Source organism: Notamacropus eugenii, chromosome 6, assembly GCF_028372415.1.
Source record: "Notamacropus eugenii isolate mMacEug1 chromosome 6, mMacEug1.pri_v2, whole genome shotgun sequence".
NCBI lineage: Eukaryota > Metazoa > Chordata > Mammalia > Diprotodontia > Macropodidae > Notamacropus > Notamacropus eugenii.
Window position 1 is genome coordinate 127,952,505 of NC_092877.1, and position 18,098 is coordinate 127,970,602.

The 18,098-nt window shown below is 35.6% G+C and overlaps 1 protein-coding gene across 1 annotated transcript in view; it reads left to right on the forward strand.

The window, feature by feature from the left end:
• PCDH10 (protocadherin 10) overlaps window positions 1–17,314 on the forward strand; it is a 54,382-nt gene extending 37,068 nt beyond the window's left edge. Inside the window, exon 5 of the mRNA XM_072621022.1 lies at window positions 16,686–17,314. Coding sequence (XP_072477123.1) covers window positions 16,686–16,705 — 20 coding nt within the window. The 3' untranslated portion in view covers window positions 16,706–17,314. The remainder of the gene's footprint in view (window positions 1–16,685) is intronic.
• Window positions 17,315–18,098: the final 784 nt, after the last annotated feature.

The following is an 18,098-nucleotide window of genomic DNA, read 5'->3' on the forward strand; positions in this document are numbered from 1 at the left end:
GGTCTTGACTTTCTAGAGTACAGGCCATCCTCTCTTCCAGCATAATTTCACCAGACTAGGCTTGACTAGTCTGGGACAGTCTCTTGCTCCCAAACAAATTTGCCCCAACCACCAAAATTGCTAGTTATCATTACTAATAGATATGGTAGTTCCTTTGAAAGAGAAATTTGACTGCAGTGTATAAACTGGATTGAAGGTTCAAATCTGAGATAGGGATATCATTTAGAAGGGTTTTGAAAAAGAATAGAGCTTTTAGATAGCAATTGTTCAGTCTGTCAGATTTAGCAACTTCTATTTAACAGGGAGACAATTTGATATTGCCCAAGATTATGAAAAGGAGAATTTTTTTATTAAAGTCCCAAAACAAACAATCAAAACAAAACACAGATAACTTAAAGTGATAATCATATAACTAACTGAAAAATTAAATCATTAGCAGAAAATTATATTTGATATTTTATTGTTCCCAGATAATTGTGAAGTGGTGATAGAGATAGAGAGGAAGATACAAATAAGATAGTGAAAGCCATTTTGAAGTAAGTTTCTATAGGACATGGAAGTGGGCGGATAGGATATAAGGAATAAAGGGTAAGGAATCAAGAATTACTTTCAAGATTTCAAGTTTGATGACTGGGCAAAGAGTGATAGAGAGCGACATAGTAATCAAATATGACAATGGCAAATAGTAATCAGAACATTGTTGCATGTAGGGAGAATGGGGGGGGTGTTTAGTTATTTATCAGTGATGTCCAACTCTATGGGACCCCATTTGGGGTTTTCTTGGCAAAGATCCTGGGATGGCTTGCTGTTTTTTTCTCCATCTTATTTTACAGATGAAGAAATGGTAGGAAATAGTGAAGTAACTTGCCCAGGGTCAAACAGCTATTGAGTGACTGAGGCTAAATTTGAACTCAGGAAGATGAGTTTTTCTGATTCCAGATCTGGCACTCTATTTATCATGCCATATAGCTGCCCTAGGGAGATTTGGGAGAAAGCCCTATATTGGGTTGGAGGTGAATGATAACACCTGAATTTGGTCAGTAATCATCTTTGGGAAGGCTGTTTCAGTTGATTAATAAAGATAGAAGCCAGATATTAAAGGGTTAAGGAGAGAGTCAGTTTTGAAGTACAATGGTAATACTAATGTAGACTACTCCTTACAGCACTTTATGGAAGGAAGTAGTAGAGACTCTTGAACCAGGGGAAACAAATTTCACAGAAGACTTTTTTTTTAAAATATAGAGATATATACGTGTGTAGACACAGAGAAAAAAGTATCAAGACTAAAACAAGCAAAATTTCAAGATTTGTTGAGCTTCAGAGCCAGAGGACCCTTGAGCATTCAAAATCTGACCAAAACCAGAAATTAAAGGGTTTTTTTCTAATTTCCTCAATTCTTGGAATTCCTGTGAGTCCATTTCTAAATAGGCAGGCCATGGCAGCTTTGGAGAGAAATTTATGTAAAGCATTAGGGGAGGAGGGGAGTGACTCATTCTGCTTTATTTAGGACAGAAAAAAATCCCACAAATATTTAAGTTGCCTCATTTTAATTGAGTATCAGTAGGAACAGCTTCCTAGGTTAATGGAATCTGAGGAAAGAAACAGTCACACAGTCATACTACGGACATGATACTTAATTGTCTTCATTGGCTTTTCATAGTCTGCATGTTAAAATACACAAAGCATCAGGACTTGTGTTGTACGTATTCTCTCTACCAACGCAGACTTCTTAAATAAGTCCTAGCAGATTATCTAAAGCACAGAGTGGTTACAACTTACTCTTAGTTACAAAGATGTTAAATGTCAAAGGTGAGACTTGAACCCGGATGTTCCTGGTTTGATTCTACTTATATACGTTAGAAATTGTGATTAAATTTCAGGAGACTCTACATTAGGCTCCTGAACCTTTTTACTACTATTATAGGAGATACCTCCTGCTTCCTTATGTGGGACTCCATATGGAGTAGGCACTAAATAAATGTATGCTTTTTTTTTTTTTTTGATTAGGCACATATACTCAGCCTGTATTGCAGAATATAAACAACTACTTTACACAGTCCTTAGAGTGGGGATTAGCTTGTCACTGGAGACCTTTGGCAAAAATAATTTCATCTGAGCTAAAGGGGTCAGAAGCCAGATGCCATAAAAGAGCATCCAATTCTCAAGGCATCAGCTATATCTGCGTAGTAAGTGACAAATACGTATACACATAGATGTTCACACATACATATACTTAAAGTTCACTCTTGGTTAACTCATTTCCTGAGCTCACGCCTTCCTAGTCTAGATAATTCTTGCTACTCTGAATAACTAGACTCTCATTCTATAGTTGTACATATATGTAATTTTTTTCTTTTACATAGATACATATCTCAAAACTTTCAGGACACTTAAACAAGCAGGGGACCTTGTTCAGCCGCCGATTTTCCAGTCTCCCTTCCTGCTTGGTAGAACAGCTTATCTCCTTGTCCTACCAGCCATCTCTGAGCTCTCCCCTCCCTTTTCCCCCCTAGTTTCTTGCTGGTCCTTATCTTTTTCTGGCTTTAACGAGGTCAGTCTTCTTGCTTTTTGTTTTGTTTTGTTTCCCAATTTATTCCTTGCTCCAACAAACAAGGAATTGTTTTGGTTTTGTTTTTTTACCCTTTGCTTCTCTGATATCTTATGTTGACAAAGAGAAATGACCCTTGGTTACATAATATCTCTGTGCTTCAGTCTTCTCATGAGTAAAAAATCACTGCTTTGGACTTGATGGTCTTTGAGATTCCTGCCAGCTCTAAAATTCTGGATCCTATAAGCTTATTTTGAACATTCATGAAAGAAGCCCTGTTTATAAGCTATACATACATATGTACATATACATAACCTATACATACATACAGATATACATATGTACGTATGCACATATGTATATATATATATAAAAATTATACACCTGTTTGCAGGTAATTAAAATCCAAGTGTTTAAATAGATAAATTGTTTTTAATAATTATGATGCAATATACAATATTTTAGTGCTTTAGAATTACAAGAGAGATAGTTTAGCACAGTGGATAATATGTTGGAGGTTAGGAATAGCTAGATTCACATCTTGCATCTGACAGTAAAGAGCTGTATGATCAAGGGAAAGTCACTTACCCACTCGTATTCTCAGGTAACTCTAAGACTTATCTAACAAATCACAGCAGGATTGAGATCTATATTAGGGAAAAGTATTCCCATACCAATGCAATAACAGGTCCTTCATGTATTGAGTTATTAGAGTTACAGATATTTTCATGTGTAGCATGCATGCCAGAATGAGATTTGGGGATCTGGGGAATGAGATTTAAATTCCAGCATCAAAATTTAATATCTTTGTTATCTTGAGTAGGTCATTTCTCATTTGTGAGACTTCTCCCATCTGTAAAATAGGTGGGTGGGCGAACGAGGTGTTCTCTAAATACCCTTTGTGCTTTCTTTATTATCATCTTACCTCCCTGTGAATATTACATTCCTGTGATGTAAATAGGGCACATATTATAAGGTTCCTGTTTTACAGGTGATAAAACTGATGTCTAGAAAGATAAGTGATTTACCTAAGGTCACATCTCAGTCTCAATGATCTATCTTGGGTTGTTTGTTTTTGTTGTTTTTGAGGTAGGTGAGGGAGACAGCTGAAGGGACAAATCATAACCTAGATTTATATTTGAATGAGAGGAAGCATGGTGCAATGGGGGAAATGCTAGATTCAAAATTAGAGAGCCTAAGTTAAAGTTCTGGCTCTGCGAATTACTACCTGCATGATGCTGAACAAAATCACAACTTCAACGGACTTCAGTCTCCTGGGTTGTAAAAAGACTGGCTTAGACTCAGTTTTCTAATAAAGTCTTGCAACTCTAATACTAACATTCTACTGAAAAAGAAACTGGAAAATTAAATTGGAACTTTAACATAAATGAAACACCCTTTTGGAAGAATCTTAGTGTTGCTATGACTCAAGTAAACAATGAATCTAATGTTTTTTGTTGATCAGAATCACACTTCTAATTACTTAGAGCAGCTTAAACAAAATGGTTTGAGAACAGACCCTCAAAATTTCAAGGACATGGATCAGGCAGAACAGCTTATCCTTGGTACAACCTACTCGATATTCAGTTTTGTAGCCTGAAAGGAATGGATCATTTGGGTTTATGTGGCATACCGTACAGAAATGGGTTTGTTTTGTTGATGGTATTTTTACCTTTATCTAGAATTCTAGGCCCAATCAATGAAGTCATGTGATGGGTGTTGATAACCTTCAGAGTTTTAGTCATAGTAACACATTAGAAAGGCAGTGTGGTCAATGGAAAGATCATTGGTTTCAAGTGAGGGGACCTGATTTCAAATCCTGGCATGGTTTCTTGATAGAATTCTGAACTTGGGGAAAATCATTTCCCTCAGTTTCTTCCTCTGTAACTGGGGTGGGGGAAGGGAATACAAAATGTCCTCTAAGGTCTTTTTCAACTCTAAATTTGAAATGGATATTTCATTTAAATGATTGTTTTCCAAATGATTTTTTGTTTAATTGCTCATGCTTTGAAAATGTTGACGAAACGTTTTTAAATTGCATCACTGACTTCGACCATTTTTTCAATGGCTCATGGAAGGCAATTTAATATTTTCTTGGTTACTTAGTTCATCATGATGAACACCAGTTATTCACTTCTCTATTCATTCATTTTTTCACTCAACAAATCAATCAACGTTAATTGATTGAGCATTTATCATGTATTTATTTATGTATTATGTATTTATTATGCTCTTAGGATACAAATAGAGCAGGGTCTTTGTTTTTAAGGTACTTCCCTTCCACTGACTTTTTTTTAAGTGTGTAGTATATGCAAAGATACTTATCAGGTGCTGAGGAAAATACTAAAATAAGTAAGACATTGATGGATATATTAAGGGTGTTGTAATTCCTATATTCTCTCTCCGTCCCCACCTCAGTTATCTAGTCATAGAATTCAGTCACAGACATGAGGTTTTAATGTATTTTAAGGTGTATTAAGCTAACTATAAAATGGCATCTACACCTATATGAGTCAAGTTCAAGTCCTTTGAGTGAAACAAAAGACATAGCCTTTTCAAAGTTGAAACAGTATTGGTTTGAACACAAAACCCACATTTAATGCCTAAGAGTACCATGAAAAGACTTTGTTACTAATCGTATAGGCAGTTTCAAGCCATGTTCCGGAAGTGGAAGTAGAACTGGGTGCCTGAGACAGCATTGCTCTTAGTAGCTATTCTCTCTCTTCCTCCTTTCCCCCCAGCCAAGTTGATTTGAGGCAGAGATATGTAAGCAGTAGGAAACAGTGCATTTAGGAGGGAGCAAAAATGCCTACTCCAGATAGAAATGTATAGAGGGACAATCACCCAAGGAAGCAGGCTGTTTCATAGACCACGCTCCCTGGAAACATAAAAGAGAGTGATCCATGAACTAATAGGGGAGATAATTTTGGTAATCAAGGACTCGACTATGGAGAGTAATTCCAGAAGAGAGAAAGTTCAGATTTTGCAGTACCAGAACTGAGTTGCTTTGACATGAGGGTTCCTTACCTGTGTGTCTCAAAACCATTATAATTAAAATATGTGCCTCTTCCTATAGATGTTGTATGTGTTTGTGGAGAGACTATACCCCGTGTTTAGAGAGATAAAATTTGATAGCTGCTTTTTATTATGTTATCTTAGTTAATGCCTTTTTACAAGATGAAATTGTGTCTGTTGGCCAGGTGTTAATGGCAAACACACCAGTGGCAGGTCATTAATTATAGTTTTAGGATTAGGCATTTGAAGGGTATCCCTGGAACCTGGGAGTAATGGTTACCTCGTGGGGGATCCCATCTATCAGGTGAGTAGAAGGATGTTCTTACTTACTTCTGAGGTGGATAAGGCTGTTGCTTTTATCTCTGACCTTTTGCAGTCTCCTGCATAACTTGTCAACTCTCATTTCTCATTCAGTTTCTTTGTTCCTTAGCTATCTGATATAATATAAAAAGAAAGATTTTCAGTCCTAATTGTAAGTCAGAAGACTTCAACTTGAGGAAACAGTGGCTAAAAGTCACAAAGATTATGGTAGAGCCAAAATAAAGAATTAATACTGCTCAGGTTATAGGAAATATACTGGCCCTATGATTTAGTACCGAGAAAACCCTAATGAGGAAAGTCCTACCAAAGTGAGTCACCACCTTCTTGGCAATCTATAGGCTTAGAGAGCTGCTGAAGGCATTAAGTGTCTCCATATCTCTCATAGTGTTAAATGCCTGACCTCTGTTGCACATTACTGATGTGTGTATTTCTGTGTTGGTGATCAAATATCCCTTTTGATTATTCCTAAGTTCTTGACTGTAGTTTAGGTAATTAGAGGTTCCCTTCATAAATCATTTTATATTATCTCATTTGAACATCAAAATAATTTTGCAGGTATATTCATTGTTTACAAATGAGCAAATTAAACTATGTAGAGGGTTAGTAACATAAACCTGGTCATACATCTAGTTTCAGAGGCTGGATTTGATCACAGCTTTCCTGTTTAGTTTAGTGCATCTAGTAGGCAATGCCTAGTTTCCTTGAGGTTTCCAGAACACTGACTACTTACACTCATCATGTGTCCCTCTTTAGGGATTTTAATTCTTCAAAGACTATGGCATTCCATGATTTATGGCCATATAAGTGTCGCCAGAAGAGTATTCAGGCTAGAATAATGGACTTTTGTTTCACAGGGAAGCTTAGGGTCATTAAAACTCCTGCAGAATTTTCCAAAGGCAAGACAACCCATTCTCTTCCTCCTGTTGAATTCTAAGTTTGTGTTATTGTACATGGCCAGTGTGTCCAAGATTCATGTATCATTGAACTAGTTCTATGGGTTGTCGATAATCTATATCTCATAGGCTGGACAATTAGGATTCTTCATCCAAGTATTATCTGCTCCCTGACCCTCCTCCCGGACCTCTGCAGCATGGATAATTACCTTGAATATTCTGTAGTTATTATGGATGTCATTTAGGGGGCTCTGAAATATTTTAGGACAAGTGAACTGGTTCACAAATAAGATTACCTGAAGAATCTCACCATTTTGAAGAAACTCTTGTTTCATATGAACCCCAATTATTGGATAAATGGACTCTTATTTTTGGTGTAGTTGATCCATTGTTTCAGTCATGAGTGACTCTTTGTGACCCCATTTGAGGTTTTCTTAGCTAAGTTATTGGAGTGGTTCGCATTTCCTTCTCCATCTCAATTTACAGATGAAGAAACTGAGACAAACAAGGTTAAAGGAGTTGCCCAGAGTCACACAGCTAGTAAGGATTTGAGACCAGATTTGAAATCAGATCCTCTTGACTCAGGTCTGGCACTCTACCCACTCCAACACCTGGATTCCCTAAGTGGGTTTTCATTGCACCGTAAGTTAGATACATGTTTACATATTTAAGAGTCCAACAACTAATCTCTTTATTTTTTTCTCTTTGTTCATATTATACATTTCTGTGACTCAGCCTTGACTGTTTTATAGTTGTTTAAATGTGTACATTGTAATTAGAGTTAATTTGGACATAGTAAAATTATGATGATAATGACGATAATATCTTTGATCTCAATCAAAGTAAGTGTTCACCAGCAAGTCCTAAAACTGGCCATCATGAGAGACTCTCCACCATATCTTCCTGTAAATTCAACACTGGAGGTCCACTCAATGTGTTCATCCCCAGTAGGCTGGCTACTTACTGATAAGATTTTTAACCATGGTAACCTATGAAATAAAAAAGAAAAAAATTAAAGGTGCTACAGAAATTTTCTGTGCATAGCCCCAAAGATATTTCCGTATTTATTTTTCAAGGACAAATGAGTTTTTGCATGACTTCTTTCAGTGTCAGATGATTTGAGGTCTAATGGTAATTCCCTTTGGGAATGGTCCAGAAGACTTTCAAGCACATTCTCCTTACCATTTCAGAATCCAGGAGTGAAAAGATTTGACTAAACTACAGTTGGCAAATTCTTAGCAACTCCTAATAAGGCATGAGGATATATTTTCAGGCACTCACATCCTCACACCATTTAAGTTATTTTGCCTTCTGCAGACTTCAGCTTTCTCCAGACTGCTTTTATTAGGATTTACATATGGTATAGTTTGGAAACAGTTTTAAACAACAGGAAACCAAGGCTTTTTGTGCCCTGACGGCGTAACACATATTTTTTACAGACTGGCCAGAGAAGTCATGATCTACGTGTTTCTGTGACTAATTGGCAAAAATGCCTGAGAACCAATCAGTGATGTTTGACAAAGACAATACAAAACAAAATTTCCCCTATCTAGAAAATTCTCTCAATCCTAGAGGTCCTTTCCACCCCTAGAATACTTATATTATCTTGTCAGTGTAAAATCCAAGGCTTTAAAATCATTTTGCATCCAGCAAGCATGTTTCTAATTTTAGAACACTACTAAGACAAATGGTTTAGTACATTTTAGTGCTTTTGTACTTAGAAATTAGCACTGTTGCTAATAACTTCAGTTATTTCAATATAAAAATCATTAACATTTTAGAATCTTTAACACTTCACTTTGATACTGATAATCTCTTTGTCAGTCAAGAAAATCTGAATTCAAGTTCTGTCTAGACACTTAATACCTGTATGACCCTAGGCCAGTTATGTAACCTCTCTTTAAGACTCAGTTTCCTCATTTGTAAAATAAGGATAATAACAGCACCTAATTCATAGGGCTATTAATAAGTATCAAATGAGATAATGTGCTTTGCAAAATTTAAAGTACAAAACAAATGATAGGTATTATTACTTCTGTGAGATTCGGTGTGAATTAGTAAATAGGAGCTGGACTCAGAGCCAGGAAGACCTAGGTCTTTTAATCCTTTCATCAACTCTCTAAAACCAGAGATCATCAAGAGGGTGGTAACCTGCTTTGGGAGAGGGATTTTCCTCACTAGGGTTTTCCCTGTACTAAAGCACAGGTCCAGTCCCTGTTCTAGTAGTAGTATCAGTACTTTGTTGTAACTCTACCGTGATGTTTGCGCCTTTTCAGATAAATGATTCAATCTCTTGGCTACTGTTTCCTCATTTGTAAAACTAGGTAAGACAACTTAAAGGATCTCTGCCAGTTCTACAATTCCATGATACAAATACCTCAGTAGCATTTTTAATTCATAAGATTTCATAATTGGAAAGGGTCCAATACATAGCTGAATATGATTCCTTTCCATAATATACCTGGTAAGTTGGGGAGGATCTAGCCTTTGCTTAAAGACTTGAAGTTTTAAACGAGCTGGTCCATTTTTTGATGACTGATTCTTAGAGCAAGCCTCAATTTGTCACTTTACAACTTTTAAATCTTTCTACTAGTTCTGACCCCTGGGTCAGAGCAGAACACATCTAATCTCTTTTCAGCTTTGAAGACTGCTCTCATATCGCCTCTCAGTCTTCTTCAGTTATTTTATCATAAAAGCCATTAATATTTTTTAGAATCTTTAATGCTTCATTTTGATGCTGATGGTCTCTTTGTCTTTGTGTGTTAAGGGTACTGAGTAATTACTAATTTTAACTTACTGTCTTGCTTAAATCTGCCTCAAGTAAATTTGTAGTTGATAGCGATTGTCATTTTTTAAAGTTGATAAATATTAAATCTCCATTCGATATCACATAAGGTTCAGTTCAACTAAAATATTAAAGAGAGATCAAGAAGTTAAATTTCTGTCTATATCTATATTTGCAGTTACTAAAGGCCTTTCCTAAAAAGAGCACTTGAGGAGTATGACAGTATTGTATTTGGAAAGTGGGACTTTCAGAGAACAAAATGCTCTCAGCTTGAGGCCATTTCTGAGGGTCTATGTGCTGTTGACTCTCTGAAAGGAGGACATACCTGGCAGTATTTTGGCAAGAGCTTCTCATTCTCTTTAGACATTCAAACCCAATCTTGCCTGACACTATTTATGTGTAGTTTATTCTTCCCTTATCTGTGTTATATCCCTAGAGAATTTAGACACTGAAATCTGTAAGGCTGCTAATCCCACACTTTCGAAGAGTAAAAAGGATAAACTGTGCCTTCTCCGTGATCAGATCTCTTCCAGGTAACAAATTAGGTGCTCAGTATATTGAATCAATTCCCTCAGACCCAAGAATAAAGTGTGTAAACTAGAATTCTTCTTTAATATGCAATATGCTTGGCTGAAGAATTGGGCCAAATTTGTTTTGACACAAAAGGTACAAATCATTGGTAGATACTCTTTTACCAATAGGTAAACTCCTTGGGTTCAGTGATGCCTTGAGATTACTATAATCATTTGATTAAATATTGAATTTTTAGGAGAATAATACTACGTATAATAGGTTCATCATCTCTTCCTAAAAGGCAAAATGGGATTCATTTATTTCCATGCTCAATTCTTCTTACTAGATACTCATGCTATGCAATGTGCCAGAAAAAATTCTGAATTTGGAGTCAAAGGATTTGACTTAGCTATGTCCTTGACTGCCTGTGAAACTTTGGGCAAGAAGCTCCCCTTCTCTGGGCCTTAATGTCTTCATCTAAAAGTTGAAATTGCCAGTATTAGATGAGTTCTAAGATTTATCTCTAGCTATACATTCTAAAATTTTTGCTTTACATCTATATATTTTCTCTCTTTCTCCTCCCTCTTCCTTTCTTTTCCTTCCTTCCTTCCTTCCTTCCTTCCTTCCTTCCTTCCTTCCTTCCTTCCTTCCTTCCTTCCTTCCTTCCTTCCTTCCTTTCTCTTTAACACAATCAAATTATGCAGTGTTTTTGTTGAGGGTGGAGGCAAGGTATTTGTTATTCTCTGCTCTCTGAGAATAATCTAACCATTAGTAATAGTGTAGTGCTGTGCTTACATATTGGGGGTGCAGAAAAACATGTCTAATATTAATACAATTATGATACAGCCCTTCCTAAAGGTAGTATGGTTTTGTAGTAGCAAGACAATTTGTCTTCTAGTTAGGAAAGCTGAATTTAAGTCCCAGCCCTCCCCCTCACACTTGTTAACTGTATGAATGTGGGTAAGTAATTTTGGCCTTTCTGAGCTTCAGTGACCTCATCTATAACATAGCATTATAGTTCTTACACTGTGTAAATTTGAGTTGATATAAAGTGATTTGCAAACTTTAAGGCACCTTCAAAACTGGTGACTCCCATCATTGACCAGGCCCTTTCAAGAAAATGATGTGTGGGCAGTTGCTGCTTCTATAAATATTCTCCCTCCTGAAGAGAATTCAGAAGAGAGAGGCAAACACGGAAGTTCAGAAAGTGAAAGGTTAAAGGAAATGGGATTATTGAACCTGAAGAATAGATACTGAGGGACAATTTAAAAACGATCTTTGAGTTTATTTAGAGTTATTGCACAGATGTTGATGAGCAGCTGTTTCCCACCTCCACTGAGAACTAAAAGAAATGAGGAAATGGGCTTGAATTACTGCATGCTAAATTGAGTTTATACATAAAGAAGATGCCTCAACATCAGGGTCGTTAAACGTGTGAATGGGTTCCTTGAGCAGGTTAAAAGACCTTACTCTAGAAGTTTTAAAAAATTAGACCAAAAGACAGTTGAAGGATGGACATTCTTAGAGGAAAGGAGATAGCCAAGGTAGCTGTTCAAGACTAACTTCTATTATTTATGGTTGGCTTAAAACCTTATAGAGAGGCAGTCTGGCCAGGGAGTTAGGGTGCTGTACTTGAAATTAACAAGATTTGGTTCTGAATCCAGCTTCTGACATTTCTTAGCTGTGTGATCATGGGAAAGTCATTTCAAATCTCTCATGCCTCAGTTTCTTCATTTATCTAAAGGGAATAATAGGTGTAGTACCAACCTGAAAGGGTTATTAAGTTTCTCAAATAGGATAATGTATATAGAGTTCTTTGCAAACCTTCAAGTGCTATATATAATGTAAGCTTTCTGTCATGCAAATAAGCTAATGGGAACATTCAGGCATCTAAAGTACTTTCCATTTTAGCTGAGTATTTAAACTTGCTTCCCTCTAGGCACTTAATGTATGGTTGCACTTCTTGGGATAATGTTATTTCGGCTAATTATGTTACCAATATGCATAATCCAAAGTCATTTTTTATCACATGGGTAATTAATCAGTATTTCTTTTCCATAGGTTAATTTCACAGTTTGTAAATTATTAAAGGTGATTAAAGGATTTCACAACTTATGAAAAGTTCAGTGTGAATGATGGAACTCTTATAAAATTATCTCTAGGTTAAATTAGGAGGAACTAGATATTCGTGCCTTTCTTTTATTTTGTTTAATCTTTTACACTATTTTTCAAGCATTGAAGGAAATGATTTGTCTGACATTTATACTGATTATCTAATGTGTAGAATGATAATAATGATTATTCCTTTCCCTACTACCAGAGTTTCTTTTATTTTAATTTCACAGAAATGTATTATTCATGCAAGTGACCTTACACAAGTTAATTAGAGTTGTAACTAGCAATTATTATTTTTTTTTTGACCTAGGGCAGCACAAACTGGGCCTATGGAAGGTATCATGTAATATGTCCTCAAATTACCATTTTAAAGATGAGATGCTAGCTCCTCACCCCCCACCTCTTGTTTGGAGACCCTAGGACACCTGAGGCTGCTGTTGGGTATAATTAGCTAGGGCTGATCTTATTTTAACTCATTTTTCTCGAATCAGGTAGTTGCTACTAAACTCTTGTTTTTAAGCTGCTGAAAGATAGCAGGCACCCTTTAAAATTCTATGTTCTAGGATAAAGCCTTTGTTATCAAGCTCTGGCAATATTGTTGCAGCTGAGTTATGACTGAACAATGATACATGACAGTGAAGATGTAGAGAGTTAGGAATTTGGCTAAAGTCTTTAATAATAGCCAGACTCCCATTTTGCTTGACCTTGAGTTAGTTAACATGAAGCTAGAACTTAAATGACAGAAATTTATGAAATAATGATGCGTGTAAATGCTACTAAAATGCAATTACATGTATTCTCCATTTGTATGATAATGTATATGCATGTGAGCCATTATTGACCCAGGTAGTCAAAGAACGGTCAACTAGAATGATAAAATCATGAATTTTTATCTAGGAGAGACGTAAGAGGCTGTCAATTCCGGTCTCCTCAGTTTATAAATAAAGAAATGCAGCTCAAGTAGGTTAAGGTAACATCAGAGGGAAGATTTGGAACCCGGTCTTCTTACTCTAATCAGTGGTTTTCTTTTTGACCATTTAGAGTTCAAACACATTTTCACAAAGTCCTGAAATACAGAGTGCTCATACTTTTTGTCATACCCTAGTCCAGCTCAAGCTTACTTAGCAAGAATGTTTTAGCAGCTCTTTCATACCATATGATCATAAAATACTTGGTTTAGAGATGTAAGCAATTTCAATCTAATTTCCTCATTTTACAGATGAGGAAACTGAGTTCCTAGAACACTCTTCAGTATCCTGCACTCCAGCATTTTTTGCTTAGCCCTTCCCTCCCTAGCTCACATATCAATTCTATATTTACATCTGGATTCACAAATAGAAGATAGCTATCATTTCAAAAAGAAAAGAAAAGAAACTTAACTTTGCTATCTCAAGAATGATCAAAATGAAGATAAGAAGGGCACAGTAGATGGATCCCTGAAAGTCAAATAAAATATTACTTTTTAGGGCTTTAGTTTACATTTTATAGAAGTTTGTTATAATGTGTGCTGAACTTCTGGGTTTTTATAATTATAAACCATTTGAGTACTACAATTAGGCAGTGCAGCCAGACAAAATTAAATGAACACATCATATCTATGCTAATAGCTTTTCCCAAAGGTAATCTTCCAACTTAATTGTGAATGATATTCTACTAATTTAAAACATGTGCTAGATTGACTAATCTCTGTATTTAGACCGGGATGTGGGCTTCCAGGATGCTCTTTTTTTTTTTTTTTTTAGCTTGTAGTTCAAATTGTTAACTTATGAGTTCCATTCACATTTGACCCAAATCAGCTTTTTAAATTTAAAATGAAATTAGTGAGAAAGTATGTCTTTAACTCCAGTACAGATTTTCCTGTGGAAAAAATGTTATATTACTCTTGTATTATTTATTTTTAAGATGGATAGTATATCCCTTAGTGCTGCCCAAGCATGCAGTCTATTTTTTATATTGTTTTTGATGCCATTTTTCAAAACATTCATTTCCAAATTCCACCCTCCCCAGCAGATCTCTTCTTAGTAACAAATAGTAAAAATCATATTTAGTACTTTAAAATTTTCAAAGCCCTTTGCATGTTATTTGAACCTAACCACAGCTGTGTGAAGTAGGCTATTATTATTACCATCTTAAAAATGAAAAGACTGAAGCACAGTGGGGCTAAATGTTTTCTTAAAAGTCACACCACTAATGAGGGTCTAAGGCATATCTGTGCTTATGTGATCACTCACATTGCAGTATCCATTTGGGTCTTCCTCTTCCACAAGGAAGGATGTGGTGCCTCAGTGATATTATAGAGTATCACTCTGTTGTTGAACAGCCAGTATACATTTCTAGACAATCCTGAGGTCATAGGCAGGCTTTGAACTCAGTGCTTCCTGAAAATGCTCTACCTATTACGCTCTGCTGCCTTCCTGTATAACAAAGAAGTACCATTAAGCAAAACAAACATATACTGATGGAATGTTATATGTGTCTTTCCAGACCTTTACCCCACTTCTCTATTGAGAGGAGGTAGGTATGTTTCATTATCAGTCCTTCGGAGTCCAGATTGATCCTTTTGTTTTTCATTTATCTAAGTTCCAATGTTATTTACTTTTTTCCCCTCTATATTATTTGCATTATCAGGTAAATCATTATCTAGTTTCTGCTTCTTTCTGCATTAGTTCTTATGAATCTTTCTATTTCTCTGAATGCTTGTGTCTCAGGATTCTTGTTTGCTAAAGGATTTTTATATCCATCACTATATCTCACTGTGTTTTCCAGAACATTGGAGTGAAGGGAAGTGGATTTGGAGTCAGTCTGAGTTTATATTTGTTACAAGAAAGGAAGAGCATATAAGTAAATAGAATAATAAAACCTCCTAGAATGCATGTAAGAATAAAAATGTGTTTCTTGGGGAATATTTCCAATTTCCAGGTTCTCTGGCTCCCCATCCAGTGTTTCTGCCACATTTTAAGACCAAAGCAATAATTTTTAATGATTTTCTTTTTCTATAAGACTGAAATATTGTATATGAGAGAATACTTATAGCACTGGTTTTGAAATCATGCAACAAACTAGATTAAATAAGCTTAGGCAAAGAAAAGGAAACCTTAAACTCAAAGATGCCTGTAAGGCTGTTAATGCTACAACATACAGGTCTGCCTCATTATCCATTAAATCAGCATGAAGTATTTTGGAATGAATTGATAAAGCTGACAAGAAAATCTTCACAGGTTACTCAAAAGATTGAAATTATGGAATTTAAATCCTCTCCCCCTTTGCTTATAGTGCCATTTTGAGGGAGCCAGTTGTCCCAGGACCGTAGGGAGATGACAGATAGAGTTGTTGTCAAAGCCACTTGACAATTTATGTTAGTCCAACCCATGGCTCAGTTGACAGAGATAGAAAGGAGTTACACTTGTTGGTCTTGCCAGAATCCATTTGTGTGACTGTGTTGCGATTCACCTTTAGGACCTGAATCCTAATCCTAATGTTTATAGTAACATTTTGTCTTCATTTATGAATGCAAATAGGTGATACTTATGATAATTCAGTTTATGGAATTTCATATTTTATGTTCCCAAACAATTTAAAAATAGGGATTTGAGTCAGAAGACGTGAGTGTGAATTTTGGTTTTGTTGTTGATCAGTTTGTGACCCTGGGAAAGTCATTTGACCTTGCTTGGCCAATTTTGTTCTGGTTGTTCAGTCATTTTGTGTTCAATCATGTCTGACTCTTCATAAACCATTTGAGATTTTCTTGGCAAAGATCCATTTCCTTCTCCAGTTCATTTTACAGATGAGGAAACTGAGGCAAGCAGGATTAAGTGACCAGCCCAGGGTTACATAAATGGTAAGTGTCTGAGGCCAGATTTAAACTCATGAAGATGAATCTTCCTGACTCCCACCCCAGCACTCTATCCATTGAGCTACTGAACTACCCAGTTTCCTCCTCTCTGAAATAAAGGAGTTTGTATTATGTGACCTCTGACATTCTTTCCAGCTCAAAAGATTATCTGTCAATACTTTTTCGGCCCAATTTCCTCAAGAAATCTTCTCTTCCCATATATTGAATAATATGGATATTAAAATTATGGCACATAAGTGAATAAAAAGATTTGAAAGTTAATGCATCAAGTAATTTTGCAAATTTTAAAGAACTATATAGATATATGATTATGTGTTATGGCAAGTTGCAGAAGGATTGGTTATTGAAAATGACAAATATTAACTAATGTTTATAATGCTTCACAATTTACAAAACTGCTTTCAATTGCAATGATCCTCTGAGATTAATAGAATACAAGCATTTTACCCCATTTACATCCTCTTCATAAGGAAACAAAGGTCTAGGAAGCTGTATTAAGGCATTTTTATAAAGTAGGGATCTCAAAAGAGCCTTTGGGCTACACAAGTGTTGTTTGTTTGTCCACAAAACAAGCAAGATTAAAATAAGGAATTAGAGCCATGTTTTTCCTGAGTATTTTCTTTCTGTCTCTCTTTCCTGCAGCACGGAAAAGGATATGCTAGTCAATTCTACAGGACTTACCTGACGCAGCATGATTTGCACAAAAAGTCAACCAACAAAAGCATCAACTTTTCAACTTCATTATCTTGGCCATCCAGTTCTGTGTAACTGAGAATTCGATTGCTGTTGGAGTCACCAGGGCCCACAATCAGACCGAATTGCTCTCAGCAGGCCTGAGAAATGAGTTGAAATGTGCAGAATTGTAGAACCTTCAGAGGCAACTGACCTCGCTTCTCTGATCAGTGTGTGCCTGTTTACAGCACTATATATCTTTCTCTCTCCAAAATGTCACTGAGCCCTCTAGATGTTTATATTCACCACAAGAAGCCAATCGTACAAGATAAAGGAAATTTGTGCATTATAAATGCAATATCACTGTTTTAAACTTGACTGTTTTATATTATTTTTGTGTGATCAAGTGTTCCCCCAAACTATTCCAACTTTACAAGAGAGATTGTGATCATGTTCTTTTCACCTGTGGGTCATCGAAATGTTGTTCCTCCGAAGGCCCACAAAATATCAAAGACATTCTCTGTAGTTTATACACCGTGTTGCAAAGTGTTTACTGTAATATTTCAAAGCTTCTAAATAAATATAAAATATATATATTATATTATATTATATATAATTTTCCTGAAAATGTGGTACAATTTAGTTGGTTTTTAAATGGATTCATAGAGTTCACAGCATACACTCAAGCAAAAAGGTAATTCAGGGTCCCAAAGCTAACCTTACTAAGACAAAAACCATGTTTAATGGCATTTCCCCAGTTTTCATAATCTTGATCAATCCTGTTTTATCTTGTTTTTTTTTTAAACTCTAAGCAACAAAATTTTGTCTAAAACTTGTACTGAATTTTCAATGCCAAAGACGCAGCTGTCAACGTTACCAGGCTGAACACTGACTATGTTGTCAAAGGATTGAACATTTACATTCTTTTGCTCCTATTTCTATGGTGTTTAATTTAGGATCATGCGGAATTTTGTATAAGGGAATCTATAAATTCACCTGTATATGTTGTTAAAAATGGAAACTGAAACTAAAAAAAAAATTGGGTGTCTGTACATTTTGCGATGTAAAACATGTAGCTGAAAAATACTATTTTAAAAAAATTCTTCCCAAATCATATAAGTCACACAGACCTTTATTTTACAAAGCTTTGTGGAAACCTAACTATATAGAAAGTAAACTTTTTACAAATCTCTTTATGTGACCTATAGAGAGATATATAAATATTATTTTGTCCTGATAAAACAGCAAATAAGTTAGGAAAACTTCCATTACAATTAATACATATGGAATTATGGACGTGGTTCATTAAAAATTCACTTGTAGTTTAAATGTATTTGGAATGTTTTATTGATGAGATTAATGAGAAAAGTCTTCATGAAACCA